Genomic DNA, 18,961 nt, shown 5'->3' with positions numbered 1-18,961 from the left:
AAAACCTTGTCCACAATCTCCGCAGATTAGTCTGTTTGCAGATATCTGATCGCTGTCCTTACAGGCACCTTGTGTACCGGCTTCTGGCCCTTTAACATATATCACATGTTATATTTAATTCCTTACTCAGTTTGTTTTTACTGCATGTGATGTTGATACCAGGAAACTGCCAGCAAGCAGGCTTAGGCCCCCAGTCCACTGGTGATATATCCTTGCCTTATCTGCGGCGGGTAACGCAATGAACGCTTTCCATAGGATTAGTATGGGAAGCGCAGCCCGATGTACACAAGTGGATAATCGCTGTGATTTTCCGCACGCGTATAAATTGCGGCATGCCGTGATTTGGTCGCTATTTTCCGATCATAAATGATGGGTTCATCGTGGTGACATAAGCGTTCTCTGGTGGTGGAAATCCGCTGCCCGAAAATGCTACGCCCGTGGACAGGCGGCCTTACTATGTTTGATGGAACATATTACATTATTTTCATTCCCTGACGTGAGCGATGGGAATACCGTGGACAGCACAGCTCATTAATACCCAGTGATCTCTAAGCAATCTAATCCCGAGAATGGCGCAACCCGAATGCCGTATGTGGGCAATCTCCCTTCATTCTATAGAAGTGAATGGAGACGTGGTTACGAATGTGCATCACCACTTCATTTACATGGGGCATTTGGGGTGCATCATTCTCAGGGTTACTGGGTATCAAAGAATAGGGGATAAATGCCTTAGTGGGAAAACCTTTTTTAAAGGGCTTTTCCTGGACTTTTACTATTGATGGTCTGTCCTTAGAATAGGTCAACAATAGTTGGTCGGTTAAGTTCCACCACTTAGGATGCTTGCCAAACGCTTGGGTGAGCACAGCGACTGCTTCTGTCCATACCAGGCACAGTGCTGTACATTGTATAGAGGCTGTGCCTGGTATTGCAGCTCAGTCTCATTCAGTTGAATGATGAACATGGCCTCACATGCCTGAGAAGTGGCCGTGTTGCTCACGCAAGTGCCACAGCACCTTCAAACAGCTGTTTGGTATGGATCCTAAGCGGTAGCCCCTTGCCGATCAGCTATTGATGACCTATCCTGAGGGTAGGGGATAAGTGCCATTAGTGGGAAAACCGCTCTAAGCCCGTATGCACGTGGCAGAGCCAGAGTCCGCATACAGAATCCGGCTCTGGCGGTAGCACGTACCTGCTTTCTGAATCTGGAATCTCTACTGCAGATGGTCGGCACGGCTCGCCGTCGGACATGCGCAGTACAGATTTTTGTTTTTAAACTCCTGCTTTTCCCGCGTAATCTGTGACATATCCACAATGTCAATTACGGATGGGCCGCTGATTGGACGGTTTCCATTGACTTTATTGAAAGGCGTCCGTGCGGGAACCGCAGGAAAATGTAGCATGCAAGTTTCGTTCTGTGACCTATAAGAGCTGTGACATCATCCTGCCCTTCTATTGTAGTCATTCCAGGGATTGTGGAGTCGGGGGAAGGGGTTAAGATAATTCTAAAATGATTATGGCTTCCAGCCAATTTTGTCATTAATAATAGTATTTATTCCCCTCTGTTGTCCTGAATGCCATAAACTAGTGGAATTAATGATTTCCTAATCTACAGCTAACATCATTAATACTAGTCCCCGTCATCTACTTCCTTCTGTGTATCTGCTCCCTAATGTACACTCACATTGTTATTATGGCAGCAGTGCTAATTCTTAGTTCCCTTTTCTCACGGGATGACCTGTCCTAATACTATCGGCCTTTTTTTTAGTCCTATCTGTTCCTTAGAAAGTTGGGTGATGACCAGTACAGCTGCCATCGCCACTTTTTCCCTGTCCCCTGCCTCACTATGCAGTGATATGACTATCAGTGAACAATTTGGCATATTTCAGCCGAGCTTCAGTTGGTCCGGGTGACGAGCACTGTAAAAGTTGTAGCGGTGGCCTTACTACTTGTCACCTAGAGCGACTGAAAAACATATACAGCCAAGAAAGCTAAAAAGGCATGGCCCTAAATTGACAACTATGTCCCTATTGCAGCTGCCCATGTTGGTATTGCATTTAGTTCAGTGGGAGCTGCGCCTGCATTACTGACTGCGGTCGCTGCAATGCGGATAGAGCTGAGGGTAGATCATCAATGGTTAAATCCTGGAAAACCCCTTTAATCCCATTGCCTATCACTATGTGTGGGGGCAAGCAAAGCATTTCATTTTTTTTGCTTCGTGCTCTGCGGTAGATTTATCAAATCTGGCACACAAAAAATGAAGAAGTTGCCCACAGCGACCAATCAGATTCCAGCGTTGATGTTTCCGAAGACCTTTTGGAAAGTGAAAGCAGTGATCTGATTGGTCAGGGCAGCTGCTCTACTTTTATTTTGCCCCAGTTTTGATAGTTCTCCCCCCAAGTAGCCTTGAGATTCACTTCTGGGTGAGCACAATATTGCTGGCGCTGGCCCTTTCTGTCCAACGGAAACCTGACAGACCTCCTAATTAGTCAGTAGGATACATCATCAAGAACGGAAGCCATGACAGCAGTGCATTCAGGCCTTAAACGGTTTTGATGATGGAAGACGACACTTTTCTATTTTTCTGTGGTTTGGTAAAATGACGCGGCGCCAGATGTTACATTGTAGTTACCCGGATTTTACAAAATTGTGTTCACACCATATAGATGGAAACTGCGCAATTCTTAGGGCAATTGTCGTTACCCATTTAGCTCAGTAAGAATATTGGTTATTCTGTTCAGTCTCCCTTGTCAAACCTGCAGGTATGTATTCAATAACTGCTTAAATAGCAATTCCCAGACATATAGTTGTTATTTGAATCGGTGCCCCTCCAAGTGGGAATGTTCCATTATTAGATGATGGAGCCGCAGGATTATATAGTATATAATTACTCCTCTCCTAACGATTGCTGGTGATTGCCTGCAGGATAGCCATGGTGCGGAGGAATATGTTCCAGCGAGGAGAAGTGCACAACCGGCCAACTGGATTCTGGGGAATGATCAAGAGCGTGACGTCATCTGCTCCCGGCAGTGAAAGTATCTTTTGTAATCTCTGAGAACACTGTCACAACTAATATGTAGCTAATATAATGTAGAAATATCATATACTATGTACATACGTTACATTACTTATCCTGCCTTACATCCGGTATTAAACTGCAGAGCTGCACTCACTATTCTGCTGGCAGAGTCACAGTGTACATACATTACTTATCCTGTACTGATCCTGAGTATCGTCCTGTATTATACTACAAAACTGCACTCACTATTCTGCTGGTACAGTCACTGTGTATATACACAGTGACTCCACCAGTAGAATAGTGAGTGCAGCTCTGGAATATAATACAAGATTTAACTCAGGATCAGTACAGGATAAGTAATGTATGTACACAGTGACTCCACCAGAAGAATAGTGAGTGCAGCTCTGGAGTATAATACAGGATGTAACTCAGGATCAGTACAGGATAAGTAATGTGATGTGTATATACACAGTGACTCCACCAGAAGAATAGTGAGTGCAGCTCTGGAGTATAATACAGGATGTAACTCAGGATCAGTACAGGGTAAGTAATGTAATATATGTACACAGTGACTCCACCAGCAGAATAGTGAGTGCAGCTCTGGAGTATAATACAGGATTTAACTCAGTAACAGTACAGGATAAGTAATGTAATGTATGTACAAAGTGACCCCACCAGCAGAATAGTGAGTGCAGCTCTGGAGTATAATGCAGGATGTAACTCAGGGTCAGTACAGGATAAGTAATGTGATGTATATACACAGTGACTCCACCAGCAGAATAGTGAGTGCAGCTCTGGAGTATAATACAGGATGTAACTCAGGATCAGTACAGGATAAGTAATGTATGTATACAGTGACTCCAGCAGAAGAATAGTGAGTGCAGCTCTGTAGTATAATACAGTATGTAACTCAGGATCAGTACAGGATAAGTAATGTATGTACACAGTGACTCCACCAGCAGAATAGTGAGTGCAGCTCTGGAATATAATACAAGATTTAACTCAGGATCAGTACAGGATAAGTAATGTATGTACACAGTGACTCCACCAGAAGAATAGTGAGTGCAGCTCTGGAGTATAATACAGGATGTAACTCAGGATCAGTACAGGATAAGTAATGTATGTATACAGTGACTCCAGCAGAAGAATAGTGAGTGCAGCTCTGTAGTATAATACAGTATGTAACTCAGGATCAGTACAGGATAAGTAATGTATGTACACAGTGACTCCACCAGCAGAATAGTGAGTGCAGCTCTGGAATATAATACAAGATTTAACTCAGGATCAGTACAGGATAAGTAATGTATGTACACAGTGACTCCACCAGAAGAATAGTGAGTGCAGCTCTGGAGTATAATACAGGATGTAACTCAGGATCAGTACAGGGTAAGTAATGTAATATATGTACACAGTGACTCCACCAGCAGAATAGTGAGTGCAGCTCTGGAGTATAATACAGGATTTAACTCAGTAACAATACAGGATAAGTAATGTAATGTATGTACAAAGTGACCCCACCAGCAGAATAGTGAGTGCAGCTCTGGCGTATAATACAGGATGTAACTCAGGATCAGTACAGGGTAAGTAATGTAATGTATGTACACAGTGACCCCACCAGCAGAATAGTGAGTGCAGCTCTGGAGTATAATACAGGATGTAACTCAGGATCAGTACAGGATAAGTAATGTATGTATACAGTGACTCCAGCAGAAGAATAGTGAGTGCAGCTCTGTAGTATAATACAGTATGTAACTCAGGATCAGTACAGGATAAGTAATGTAATGTATGCACAGTGACTCCACCAGCAGAATAGTGAGTGCAGCTCTGCAGTATAATACAAGATGTAACTCAGGGTCAGTACAGGATAAGTAATGTGATGTATATACACAGTGACTCCACCAGCAGAATAGTGAGTGCAGCTCTGGAGTATAATACAGGATGGAACTCAGTAGGATCAGTACAGGATAAGTAATGTAATGTAATGTATGTACACAGTGACCCCACCAGCAGAATAGTGAGTGCAGCTCTGGAATATAATACAGGATGGAACTCCGTAGCTAAGTCCGCCCCCTTCTCTGTCATGGAAAATTCAGAGACAGTCTGGCGTAGCTTTTGCAATAAGTCTGACAGCTGATCTCTTTCATGTAAGTCACTGAGGCAGGAAATCTGGAAGAAGCACTTTCCTGTGTCAGAGCAAATGCAGAGATAGAAGTAGCGGGAGTTTTGACTGCTGTTGATATCAACACATAATAATGACAGTATATTAGTAAGTGTAATTACTTTTGGCTTGAGCAACATTAAAATAACTTTTGTTTCCCCTGACAGCCCTTTTAATACACAGTATTATGGAATTGTAGGTTTGGCAATTCCTTCACATATATCTACTACTCAAATCACTTTATTTAAGAGTGGGAGCAACCCAAGTAATCATGTGTTAGGGAGTTCCTGATCCTACATGATTACCGAGGTGTTGCCGTTAATAGGTGAAGCTGTATACACTGCATTCGGAGAGCCTTGAGAACATTTTACCTTTTTTACATTTTGTTATGTTGTGGTCTTGTGCAAATTAAAAGAAACTCAGGTCTCACCCCAACATTCTGCACTCAATACCCCGTAATAACTGACAACAGAATGGTAAAAATCTTTTGTAATTTTTTTTTTTATGAAAAATTACCATTTTGCATTGACATGAGTATTCACTCCCTGTACTCAGTTGAAGCACCTTTGGCAACGATCTTGGGTCTGATGCCACAAGGTTTGCACACCTGGATTCTTCCCCCCCCATTATGATGCCACCGCCAGGCTTCACTGTAGGGATGGTATAGGACAGGAGATGAGCAGTGACCGGTTTCCTCCAGACTTGACTATTAGAATTGAGTAGAGATGAGCGAGCGTGCTGGGGGGGGGGGGGGGAGAGTGAGAGATCTCCCCCCCCCCCTTCCTCTCTGCTACACACACTCCCCCCCCCCCCCCCCCCTGCTCTTACCGAGCGTGCTCGCGCATCTCTAGAATTGAGGCCAAAAAGTTCTATCTTGGTTTCATCAGACCAGAGAATCCTATTCCTCACAGTCTGAGAACCCTTTAGGTAGTTTTTGGCAATCTCCAGGTAGAGCTCCATGAGTCTTTTACTGTTGAGGCTTCTTTCTGATCACTCTGCCATAAAGTCCAGATTGGTGGAGGCTGCAGTGATAGTTGACCTTCTGGAAGTTTCTCCCATCTGCACATAGAATCTTTGGCGCTCAGCCAGAGTGACCATTGGGTTCTCGGTCACCTTTCTTACTAAGGCTCTTCTCACTCGATTACTTGGTTTGTCGGGTTGGCAAGCTCTAGGAAGAGTCCTGGGTGTTCCAAACTTCTTACATTAAAGAATGACTGAGGCTGCTGTGCTTTTGGGAACTTCCAGTGCAGCAGATATTGTTTAGCCTCCACCAGATCTGTCCCTCCACACAATCCTGTGTCTGAGCTCTGCAGGCAGTTCTCTCCTCCTCATGGCTTAGTGTTGGCTCTGATATGCATTGTGAGCTGTGAGACTTTATAAAGACCTGGAGTGTGTCTTTTAAAAATCTGTCAAATCAACTGAATTTACTGCAGGTGACTCCAATCAATATGTAGAAAGATCTCAAAGATGATCAAGAGAAGTAGGAGGCCCCCGGAGCTGAATTTCAAGTGCCATAAAAAAGGGTGTGAATACTTATATCAATGCAAAATTTTAGTTTTTCCATTCTGCTTTTTTTTTTTTGTTTGTTTGTTTGTTTTTTGTTTTTTTTTTAAATATACAATAGATTTTTAACCTGTTTTCACTTTATTATGGAGTATTGAGTGCAGAATGATGGAGAAAGTGCAATGTATTTTAAGTGTGAATATTTTGACAATTCTATTAATGTGAGATACTAAGTGAGTTAAGATGCTACAGAAACAAGAACATGAAATGCATAAGTATATGTGAAGCAATAGATACAGTGATTTTTAGGTTTTTGCTATGAGAGTGGGGCGGATCTGCTGTCACTTTCCTTCACTCCTATCAGACCTGTCTCAGATCCAGCAGGAGGTGGATGCTCTGGAAGAACTGAGTCGTCAGCTGTTTCTGGAGACCGCAGACCTTCATGCCACTAGGGTAAGATTGCCTACAGAGGGCGATCCTCAATTGTCAGCTGATCGCATCTTTTATATGGACCAATATATTGTCGGCAGCACATCTTGCCATGTAAACGGGAATGTGCTGCTGAGAATGTGCAAACAGTATGGGGCCTGAACGATTGCGTCAATGATCATTTGTACCCATACAGTTTGCATCAGTTCTTGTAAAAGGCTCTTTAAACAAGCGCCGATCAACTAGTAACATTGTCGATTGGTCCTTGTTTGGACAGGAAATCTACCAGTGCAAAAGCACCCCAAGGACGTGTCCAGAGATGTACTGTTAGTGATTTGGGTTACTTATACTGGTGTTGGTTTAGGTCAGTCTTGCACTTCAATAACACCCAGCGCTGCATTAACATTCCTAGTAGTTTATAAGGAATTTGAGTGCAGCTTGGGATGTGATTGGAGAAGACGGTCAGCAATATATGTGCTGCTATGTTTGGTTGAATAAACAGTATCCCCTTCAGTATTCTCTGTATTCATGTCTGTTCTCCCCCCACTGCAGGAGCGCATCGAATACTCCAAGACCTTCCAGGGAAAATACTTCAATTTCTTGGGCTACTTTTTCTCCATTTACTGCGTGTGGAAAATTTTTATGGTAAGAAAAATTGTACTTTAGTGTATAAAATATTAATAATCTTTATTTGTATAGCGCCAACTTAGTAGTGTGTAAAACTAAATTGATCTATGGCTTCTGTCAGCTTCTCAGGACCCTTATAGAAATTAAAGGGAGTTTGACATTAACTATAAGCACCGTAAACCTTAAGCTATGGTGCTTCTAGTTTAGGTGATGGGAGTCCAGCTAGCTGTGTCTATGACAAAATCAGCCCATGCACAGCCAGTATGACTCTATCCGGTAGGCTGTGCGTGTGAATTACCCATTCATCTCTATGGGAGTGCGTGCGCAATCTTCTGAAACTGAGCTTTTTTGGGGAGACAAAATGAACAAAATAAGCATTTTGGTTCCATCTTTTAGTTTGCGTTTTTTAGTTTTTGCCATGCAGGTTAAATAATGCATTCAATATATTGCACAGCAGGTCGTTACAGATACAATGATACCAAATATGTGTTTTGTTTTTTTTTAAAAAAAATTTTTATATAAAGAGTGCAAAATAGGGTTTTATTTATTACTCTTTTTAATGTGCTTTTTTGTCTTTTTACATTTTTTTATGTCCCCTGTAGAGGACTTGAACCAGAAAAGCTATGATGGTACTTCTATACTGCAGTGCTTTATGGCTTACAATAGCGATCATATTAATCTACATTAATCACGGCACGTGAGAGGTTAACAGCAGGGATCAGTGCTCTCACCGATCCCCCACTGTTGCAGCAGGAGGCCGGCTGTCAGTCACAGCCAGCTCCCACTACAGGATGGCGCAGGCTCACTTCTGTGGATTATCTACAGGATGTAAGCTTACGTCCTGTGGCATTAAGAGGTTCAAGAAACCCAACAGGCCCTCAGCCCTGCACCAGGCATTGAGAGGTTAAACTCAACAGGCCCTCAGCCCTGCACCAGGCATTGAGAGGTTAAACCCAAAAGGTCCTAAGTTGCAAGTAACTATCCTCTTATTGGTAAGATTTTCAAAGTGTACAAAAGGGAAAAAATGATCCCGCGCTCCTAGGGCAATTTCAATCCAGGAAAAAGGATAGTGCCACAAGCTAAACAACCTAGTCTTTTAACCCTTTCCAATCCAAATTGTATCCTGGTTTTCCTAGGGGGCTTACTCTTTTTCTGCCGTTAACAATGGCGCTATCTGCTGGCTAAAGCCAGTACTGCATGAGGTAACTCGTTGGATAGGCTCCGACAGCAGAGAGGCTGGCAATATACAGTAAGAGAACCCCGACGGATGTCTACCAACATCGGAGCTGTACAGCCTTAAATCATAATGTCTTCAGAGGTCAGACAGTGGATTGGAAAGGGTTAATAAAACGTGCAACGCGTTTCGTCAAATAGCAGACTTTCTCAAGCACAGACTTTCGCTTGTGCTTCAGAAAGTCTGTTATTTGACGAAACGCGTTGCACGTTTTATTAAAAGATTAGGTTGTTCAGCTTGTGGCACTATCCTTTTTCCTGGATTGAAATTGCCCTAGGAGCGCGGGATCATTTTTTCCTTTTGTACACTTTGAAAATCTTCAGCAGTGGGTCCCACCTTATGGTGAGACACAGAGATCCTGCTTGCTCTTCTGCCAAAGCCCGTCAGGATATAAGGACACACCAGGAATTCAGGAACCAGCACACCTTTATACTACAGGTTTTCGTGGATATGGAGGTGTTGGAGTTCATATGTTAGACTCCACTTGACACCGGGTGAGTACATATTCACTTTTTTCACTTATTTTATTTTATCCACACCGGAGGAGCGCTTTCCTGATTTATATTATTGTACTCTCGTATTGATGAGGTCAGTGCACTGGGTGCATGTATTGCCCCCTCCTCCCAAACACCCCTGTACACATGATATCCCTGTAAGTGGTCTTAGCTCAGAGGCTCTCGGCTCTGAGACTTTGACATGATTACTGAACCTTCTATAAATCATCTGCAGAATAGATGTAATTCGTTTCCCCCTTATATTTATTTCCAGGCCACAATCAACATTGTCTTTGATAGAGTTGGAAAGACGGACCCGGTCACTAGAGGGATTGAGATCACCGTGAATTACCTGGGCATACAGTTTGATGTAAGGATGAACTAAGTCTATACAAGCTGCTATAGAGAAATCTGTTTATTCAGATCTGTCTGCTACTTTGAGCCTTATTATAAGCTAAACCTTTGGACTGGAAGTAGCTGACCCGCTGAGGCCAGGGATGTAGGTTTCAAGGCCCATTTAGACAACGATTATCGCTCAAAATTCGCTCCAAAGCCATCTTTTGAGCGATAATTGTGTGTAAATGTGCCCATCTTTCACTTTTCTGCCAAACGATGAATTTCAGTTTGGCATGAAATCCATCGGTTAGCAGAAGAGCTGATAAGAAGCACCGCACGCTGTGTTCTGCCCGGAGAGCGCTGATTTCATTGTCTCAGCTGTCAGACCCGTGGTAGAACTAAGGAAATTTATTCAGAGAACAGCGGGATGGATGGTCTGTTCTCTGACTACAGCTCCCGGAGGCTCACATAGTACTAATAGGCATTAGTGCCAATTAGCTGATTATGCAAAATGGTTGCTCTAAAGCCATCTTTTAAGCGATCATCTTTGTGTGTAAATGCGTCTTTATACTTAACTTCCCTGCTGTCCCCTCATTATCAGCTGTCAAACCTGTCACTGACTGCTTCCAGCAGACTACTTGGTCTTGTGCATGAGAGGACGTCTTTGCGCCCACCTGTGTAGTTTGCTCAATGCATTCAGTAGCGGGTTTGACAGCTGACGGCAGGGAAGGTACGTATGCTCTTTGTCAAAAAGAAAAAAAAAAACAAGCATCTAGAAGGAGTTGGTTTTTTTGCTGCAAAACCTGTCATTCAGTTACATCTCAGGTAGATATGCAAATGAGAGTTGCGCAATTAGATGAACGGTCTCGTCACCATTGGCCTATAAAAGGGCTCTCAGAGGCTCCTTGTGTGCAGTGGACCTCTGTTTCTGCTTGTGTAGAGCTTGTTCACCACTAGACGCCTCTATGATGCAATCCAAGAGCTTTCGCCCAGTTGACAGAGTTTGAGAGGGGCGCATTATTGGAATGTGAGATGGTCGTATTGACGAATTGCTACCACTTGGGCTGTTCTTACCAGACTGCTAGGTGTTGCAACCAGTGGATGCATGATAACTCCCTCGACAGATTACTAGTAAAGAGGATTTTTTTGATTGTCCAACAAGCATAAGCAGCTCCAATTGTTTCATTTTCTGCCATCCAGAGACAGGTGGCACCATCATTACGCCCCTGTTTCTGTGGAAACCAATTCCAGGCTCTTGGCTAAAGGACATTTGGTCTCACGGTGCCCATTACATGTACTGAAGTTTGGGCACTGACAATGTCCATGTCTGGAGACCACGGGGTGAGCGCCTCAATCCCTCCTTTGCTGTGGAGCGGCACACTGCCCCCTGCTGGTGTGATGGTCTAGGGGGCCTTCGCATACAACAGTCGGTCACCCCTAGTAGTGGTAGGAGGGACAATGACAGCTCAGCGATATGTTCGGGACATCCTGCAGCCACATGTGTTCCTCTCATGGCGGCTTCCAAGAGGCATCTTCCAGCAGGATAATGCTCAGCCGCACGCACAAGGGGGTCACAGGAATGTCTCCATAACATTGTCATACTAATGTGGCTGCCCGGTCACTAGCTTTATCACCAATAGAACATGTATGGAACCATCTAGGACACCAATTTCGACAGCCTATGGTTTTGCAGGATCTGGACGTTCAGTTACAGCTAATATGGACCAAAATGCCGCAGGATACCATAAAAACCTGTATCACATCCTGTATCCAAGCTAGAGGTGGTACAACAGGGTACTACAGCCTCCAGGCCCCCGTATCAAATCTTGTATCCAAGCTCTTTGATAATGTGTGTATAAAGCTTCCATCTCTGGACTGAATGTATGAGCTATTTCAGGTCCGTTAGCTTATAGGGCTTAGAGTAGCCGCCAGTCTCTTTAACCAATTAATGACCGACCTATTTTCACATTCAGGATGTGGCAGTTTGTTGTTTTCTTCATTTTTTCTCCATCTGTCCCCATTCTGACAGCCATAACCTTTTGTCATTTTTGCTTGGAACTATTTGGGATGCCTGTAGCGCAGAGAGATTTCTATTTCCTGTTGGTGAGGAGAAATAAACATACATTTTTTCATCCTTTTTCATTTTTCCATTTTTATGTAGTTCATTCTAAGGGTTAAATACCATTTTAATGTTCTTCTTTTGAGCTGTTATGTTTACCTTAATACTAGACATATCATTTTTTATTACTTTTGAACAAGCAAAGCATTTTACATAGAATTTGTTTTTTCTTTGCCTCGCCACACCGGGAGCCCCAATGCAGCATTACATGACAGTATAGGTCCGCTAGTAACTCTTCAGATCTCCGTTATGCTATACTGCAGGTTTAAGCACATACAGCTGTCGTTTCAATAAACTTTATTTAAAAAAAAAAAGCAGAAAACGTCTTTTAATTAGGATCTTAAAGTTCCTTCACAAAATCGTATCCAGACGGATGCAGCAGAAAATCACCACTTCTGTCTTTCTTCTCCGTTCAGGTCAAGTTCTGGTCCCAGCACATCTCCTTCATCCTAGTGGGCATCATCATCGTCACTTCCATCAGAGGACTGCTCATCACCCTGACAAAGGTAAACCGCTTTGGTGGACTGTCATGTGGACAGCACTGTTCGCATACAAGTGTCACATATCAAGCTGGTATATCTGCAACCCACTGAAGGGGGTCATGTAGTTAGGATAGAAGGCAGAATCTGTAAGATTATCTTTTGAATGAGCGAATGACGTCAGTTCGCTCGGGCGGCCTGTTTTAATTTGGCAGATACATCGTTGACTCGTTCAGTCTTTCACATGAAGGACTGAACAAACGGAATTTAAGCGGAACGATAAGCGAACGAGTCAGCAATAATTTTTATGCCTACGTAAAATGGACGATGAGAGAAAAATAAACGATTATGTTGATAGGTTTTTGGCTGCGTTTAGACCAAACGATTATCGTTCACTTTTGCTTGTTTGAACAATTTTTTTTAAACGATAATCGTTCCGTGTCGAAGCACCCTAACCCCAACAAGAGACACTCCAGGACGCTGGAAACCCAGGGTACTGCCAGAATTGGAGGATGTGCTGACGCTTGATAAAGCCTACTCTTGACTCTCTCTCGCCTCATGTGGCTAGATGGTAGAGTCAAGGTGCGTTTAGGCGGAACAATTATCACTCAAATGAGTGGAAGCGAACAATAATTGCTCAGTCTAAACGCAGCCAACAATGGCGAAAATTGTTCGCTTCTCATTCGTTGTTCAGTTTCAGCCAGCATAAAAATCATCGTTGGCTCGTTCGTTTGTCATTGTGGTTAAACTCTTCACATGGGGAATGTGAAACACTGAGTGAGGAGTGAACGATTCAAAATAAGCTGCATGAGTGAACGGTCTGGTGACGTCATCACCAAACGATTGATTCTCGTTCCGACTCGTTCAGTGTACAAGGCGCGTCGGTCATTTCCAACCAAACAATTAGCGCAGGTTTTTGTGTATTTTAATGTCAGTAAATAGGATGATTCAATTCATGTGGCGTATTTTTCTTTCTAGTTCTTTTATGCCATCTCCAGCAGCAAATCCTCCAACGTGATTGTTCTTCTCTTAGCACAGATCATGGTGAGTAGACTGCTGTTAGTCGGTACCTTCATATAGCAACCTGCAGAAACTTTCACAGCATTTCCACCCATAATTCTGTTACTACTTGGTACCAAGTACATTTTAAAGAGATATTCCCAAAATAAAATTTCATCACATATCCATAGGTAATGTCTGAGAACCCCACTGATACCAAGAATCCGGTTCCTGAGTCCCCCTCTCCTCCTCACTGCACCCCTCAGAGTGACATACAGATTGAATGTGGCAGCGGCTCCACGCGTGCGGCTCTGCTCCATTCAACGAGGCTGATTAAAATGGTTAAACTCTGCTATCTTCAGCAGTGCCATTGAAGATGAATGGAATGGCACCACACGTGCTGGTCCGCTGCTCCATTCATGCTCAATGTCACTGTGTGTGCGTGTGCGCGTGTGCGTGCGTGCGTGCGGTGTGCAGTGTGCAGTAAGTCCATAGTTTGGAGGAGATGGGGCCCCCCCATTCTCGAAATCAGTGGGGGTCTCAGTAGTGACAGCCCCACCAATCTTTTATCACCTATTTTATCTCAGAGCCCAGAGAGGTATTTTTTATATTCACCTGCCTACCGCTGCCCATGCTGCCATTCGGAAGTCGGCACATGGACCAAGCAGTGAACTCTCAAAGCACCAGGCTTTGCCTGTGCATTCTCATAAAGATCAATGGAAGTACTTATGCACATCCTGCAGCTTTGAATCCACTGCACGGTCTGTGCACCAATTTTTGGCGGTGACGGCATGGGCACCAAGAGACGAAACTATAAAAAAATACAGAGGAGGCTCCTGGGAAACCTGCCTTATGAGCACCATAACTTAGTTTATGTGACAGGTTCCCTTTGCAGGGGAACCATTATAAAAGTACAGAGAGGGCCATGGAAAAGTAGCCCACCTCTAATCCTAGCAGTCTTTGGAGGAGGCTGTACCATAAGAAATTAAAGCTGTGCTGGGATTGGCTGTTATGGGCAACAAAGACAGATATTTTTTTCAGACAGCTTTTGTAAACCCTTCTCATAGTGTCCTTCCCGGACCTGCGAATAGTTATTCTAGAAGGCTATGTACAAAGTGGATCAATTAAGGAAACACAAGAAGCCTTTACCGATAAGTCCCAGTACAAAACCATGTCGCAAATGTGAAGAAGCCGAGGCCTCCATCAGCCCGGACATGTGAAGTCATCCATGAATTCAGAAGCTGATTGCAAATAACCTTAGAAAATCAACTCTGAGACTGTCCCACCAAGTTGGTGTATCACGAATGAGGTTTTGGCAAGTTCTGAAATCTGTGACCCTGAAACCATACCGAATAATGTGTGCAGGGACTGAAAGCGCTCAACAAGGCTAAATTACTGTACATGGCTGTTGACGTTGATTGCTAGAGGACTTTTGGACCCATTGCTCTACTTTATGACGGGCGAAGCGTAATTTAGTTGATTAGGTCATGTAAATTCACAGAATATGAGGTACTTGTCTACTGAAAATCTCCACCTGACTCTGAAACACCAATGCATGACCTGAGAATTGGTGCATAGTGTCAGGAACACAAATAGTTGGCTCAATTTTCTTCAAATCAGCTGTGAATACTGCAGTTTATTTAGGGACGGTTGAACAGTTTTACGACCAACTAACACCAGAAGAAAGAATGCACTGCTGTTTCCAACAAGATGGGACAGCATGCCACACCTCCTACGACTCTCTTGCACGGGTTCTTGCACGGATTACAGCAGAGCAAACTGAGAAGGGTTATGGCCACCCTGTTCCATAGATTTTAACTGTGGAGAAATTTAAAGCAGAAAGTATACGCCAATAATCCGCATACTTTGGATGAACTCAAGGAAAACCTTACGAACCCTCTCTGCAGCATCACCGTTAAAGAGCTGCAGGCAGTATCAGCCAACATGTTCCATTTCCAGCATTGTAACATTTGGGTAAATCAATGAAACTTCCTGTTCTTCCTGTCACAATATTAGTGGAGGCGGGCTACATTTCCATGAACCACTCCATATTGTAACAATCAGCACAGAATGATGAACCAGAAAATTAAAGTGCATTACTAGGTGGAGATTCAGCTTACATTGATGGATTCAGATAATATAGCGGTCTATAAAGGAATACCAATACTGTACAGCTGGATTGTTGGGGATTACCACAATGCTGCTGATATATACTCCAGCTCCATCACTCAGCTCCTCCGTCATGTACTTTGTCTGTATAGTCAGCAAAGTTAGTTAGTGCCCGTCCAGTCTGGCACTTTCATGACCTTTTCACGTATGCAAGAAACATACATTAAAAAAAAAGTGTAAAAACGCATGGATTTTAAGCATACGTTTACGTTTTTAAAATTTTTGTGTGCTATACGGTTTGATCTGTTTTTCTAAGAAAACCGTTCACATTTTTCATTACAAACTGTGTTGGTTTTATTTCTCCTAATAAAGTTTTTTGTAATTCAACACTCCCCCACCCTTCCTCCGATCACTGAAAACCTATTTGTTAAAGCGACTGTCAGCATGTTTTGCACCCCTGTCTGAGAATAGTATAAGGTAGTGACTGTCACACTGATTGCAGTGATATGTCTGCTGTGTGGATCCGTACAGTACTTTTGGAGTAACTTATATTTTATCAGTAGCAGCAAATGCATAGAGGAATACTTAAAGTAGTCCTGGATATTCATGAGCTGCAGGCTAGCTACACCCACCCCATCCGCCAGCCAATGATGGACAGCTGTCTACGTAATACTGTGAATAGAGAGAGAGCTGCCAATCACTGGCTGGAGGGCGGGGTGGGTTGGCTGGCCTGCAGCTCATGAATATACAGCACTAGTTCTGTGTCTGGCTGCTACTACTAAAATGCAAGTTTCTCCAAAACTGCTGCACAGATACATCTGTTGCAATCGGTGTGACAGGCGCTACCTTATGGCGCTCTGCAAGGCAATGTGCGCAGTACCATACTCAGCCACATGGCTGAGATCCAAGACAGGAAGGGGTAGGGGTGGAGCTCCTTTAGCTTATAGGGTTAATATTCCTTATAAGACATAGAGCGAGGTGCTACCTGTCCACTAATGCCAACCATCTACATAGAGCATAGCATGTAGACTGGGAGGAGGAAGAAAAAATTGTGGACCTGATTGGCGCAACTCGCACAAATATTTCAATGAGTATTATATCCGGTTCTTCAACATAGCGCGTTTCGGGGATACAGCCTTCTTCTGGAATGACTGAGGAGCACTGAATATAATTATACAAGTAAGGATTAGGTAGGAGTATGCTACAATAGCAGGAAAAAAAAGACAAAGCAAAAATTACATATTGGGGCTGGGGGTGGGGAGGTGTTATAGGCTGAACTGGATGGACATATATCTTTTTTTGGCCTAATGTACCATGTTACTATTTTTCTAGGGAATGTACTTCGTCTCCTCGGTGCTCCTGATCCGGATGAGCATGCCTCTGGAGTACCGCACCATCATCACCGAGGTTCTGGGAGAACTGCAGTTCAACTTTTACCACCGTTGGTTCGATGTTATCTTTTTGGTCAGTGCCCTGTCCAGCATCCTCTTCCTCTACCTGGCACACAAGCAAGCCCCGGAGAAACACATGGCCTTGTAATCATGGAGTGAGCCACTTGGAGAGGCGGATGGTGGCATCTCCTGGCAGGATAAACCTACTGGACGATTGGGAAGGTTTGACTTAATGGACTACAGGAAAGAACCTTGCTGAAGCTCTCGACTGGAGACAAATGATGAGGGGCTTCCATGCCACAACCAGATTTTCTTTTTTTTTTTTTTACTTACGGACAATAATCACTTCAATCATTGTATCTCCGAGGAAAATAATTATTATTGAAATTCAATTGCACTGCAGATGTCTACTAAAAGCTGTGGTCAACTTGAGCTTCCTGAATTGAATTCCAGAGCTACAGTGAAGACTGATGCACATTGGAAAGCTGGGTGCAAGCGATACAACCACTTGCTTTCCCATCATCCTAAGCAAGCCCCATAGGATGCTGGGATATATTACAGCATGACAAAATTGATTAGTTATTCAGGAGCATGGGAAAGCTGAGTGACAACACTTATTAGAGCTGTAATGGCAGCCATATTACTTGGCACCCAGCTTTCCTTGAAAAGATTAGAAATTATAAATGGCTTAGAGAAATTTTATGTGATGTGTCCTTCAGATCCATGCACGAAAAGTATGATCTTATGGCTACCTCCTCCATCAGATGCTGGGTTACTTAAAAATTATTCTTGTTTTTTTCCCTCACTATTTTATTAAATATTTTGTTTTTTATATACACGTCTTCATTATTATACACTACAAGGCTGTGATGACATGTCTCTGCTACATGGGGGAAGTCATCTTTTCTCAACCCAATGTGGAGAGGAGAATAAGCCACTGCCAGAAAGGTTTTTTTCTCTACTGACCCCATAGAGGACTTGAACTTGCTACTATACAATATACTAGAATACCTCAGTGTTGCCGTATATGGTTTTTCTGCAGGCTACAGGCCTATCTTAATGGGCACAAAAACATGGCAGCCATGGGTGTCCATGACGCCCAGAAGGCACATCATGATGTCATTCCCTGAACTCCCAATGGGACACTTGAATACCACTGTCAAAATTGAGAGCAGCATGTATATGGTTAACAGCCACGATGGCTGTGAACGCTGATCGTGTCTGTTGCAGCCAGTTGTCAGCTGTCAAAGACAGCTTACACCAGCTGTGTATGGAGCGGGCTCAGCGATAAGGGCTAAATACAACTTACTGAATTTACATTTAGAATAATCCATTAAAAGCTATGGACACCTTTATAGCATTTTTACTTAAATGCATGTAGTTTGGGCTGAAAACCGTGTGCACTACGTTTTTTTTGAGCCACCCTGGAATTGGGTGTATATGGCGTTATTGGCCAAAATGAGTACAAATGATGGAGCGATTGCGGAAGAATCAGAACGTATGCCGCATCTACGTAGGGCTTATGTGTAAATTATAGGCAGGTGGAAGCAAAAATCTGGTAGTGGTGCAAGACTTCCCATTATACAATTTCAGGCAAATGGGCTTTTAGTCCAACTTCTCTTTTATTGATTATTGTTCACCAGACAGATTGCGTTTCGGGGTAGAACGCTTTACACGGTTTGGCTGGGGGGCCATACTTGTTATCTCGGGGGGGGGGGGGGGGGGCGGACGTGTGTCAGTAGTTGACTGTCACTACTTCTAAAGAAGCATTGGATAGGAGTCACTAGTGCAGTAGCTGAGCAAGACTGGAGGAAGCTGGAATCGTTATCGGGTGATCACGTTTACACTACAACGGATGAGGCGGGAAGCGTAGTCAGGAGGAAGCCAGGAGTCCTTATTGGGTATTCACGTTTGCAGTACAAAGGATGAGGCAAAAAGCGTAGTCAGATGGAAGGCAGGAGTAGTTATTGGGTAGTTTTTGCAGTAATAGCAGAGGAGCAGGTAATGTGGAGCTTGACTAAACAGTGCTGTGAAGCAGAATAATCACACACTGAGGGTGTGGCAGAG

General features: G+C 43.5%; 1 protein-coding gene across 1 annotated transcript in view; it reads left to right on the top strand.

Annotated features, from left to right (window-relative positions):
• Window positions 1–17,728, top strand: part of LOC136625305 (Golgi pH regulator) — a 32,355-nt gene extending 14,627 nt beyond the window's left edge. Inside the window, exons 9-15 of the mRNA XM_066599397.1 lie at window positions 2,923–3,032; window positions 7,042–7,130; window positions 7,659–7,751; window positions 9,736–9,831; window positions 12,333–12,422; window positions 13,374–13,439; window positions 16,836–17,728. Coding sequence (XP_066455494.1) covers window positions 2,923–3,032; window positions 7,042–7,130; window positions 7,659–7,751; window positions 9,736–9,831; window positions 12,333–12,422; window positions 13,374–13,439; window positions 16,836–17,042 — 751 coding nt within the window. The 3' untranslated portion in view covers window positions 17,043–17,728. The remainder of the gene's footprint in view (window positions 1–2,922; window positions 3,033–7,041; window positions 7,131–7,658; window positions 7,752–9,735; window positions 9,832–12,332; window positions 12,423–13,373; window positions 13,440–16,835) is intronic.
• The last annotated feature ends 1,233 nt before the right edge of the window (window positions 17,729–18,961 follow it).

Source organism: Eleutherodactylus coqui, chromosome 4 (assembly GCF_035609145.1).
Source record: "Eleutherodactylus coqui strain aEleCoq1 chromosome 4, aEleCoq1.hap1, whole genome shotgun sequence".
Taxonomy (NCBI): domain Eukaryota; kingdom Metazoa; phylum Chordata; class Amphibia; order Anura; family Eleutherodactylidae; genus Eleutherodactylus; species Eleutherodactylus coqui.
The sequence above is the reverse complement of the archived record's forward strand: the minus strand, read 5'-3'. Positions and strand labels throughout refer to the sequence as shown.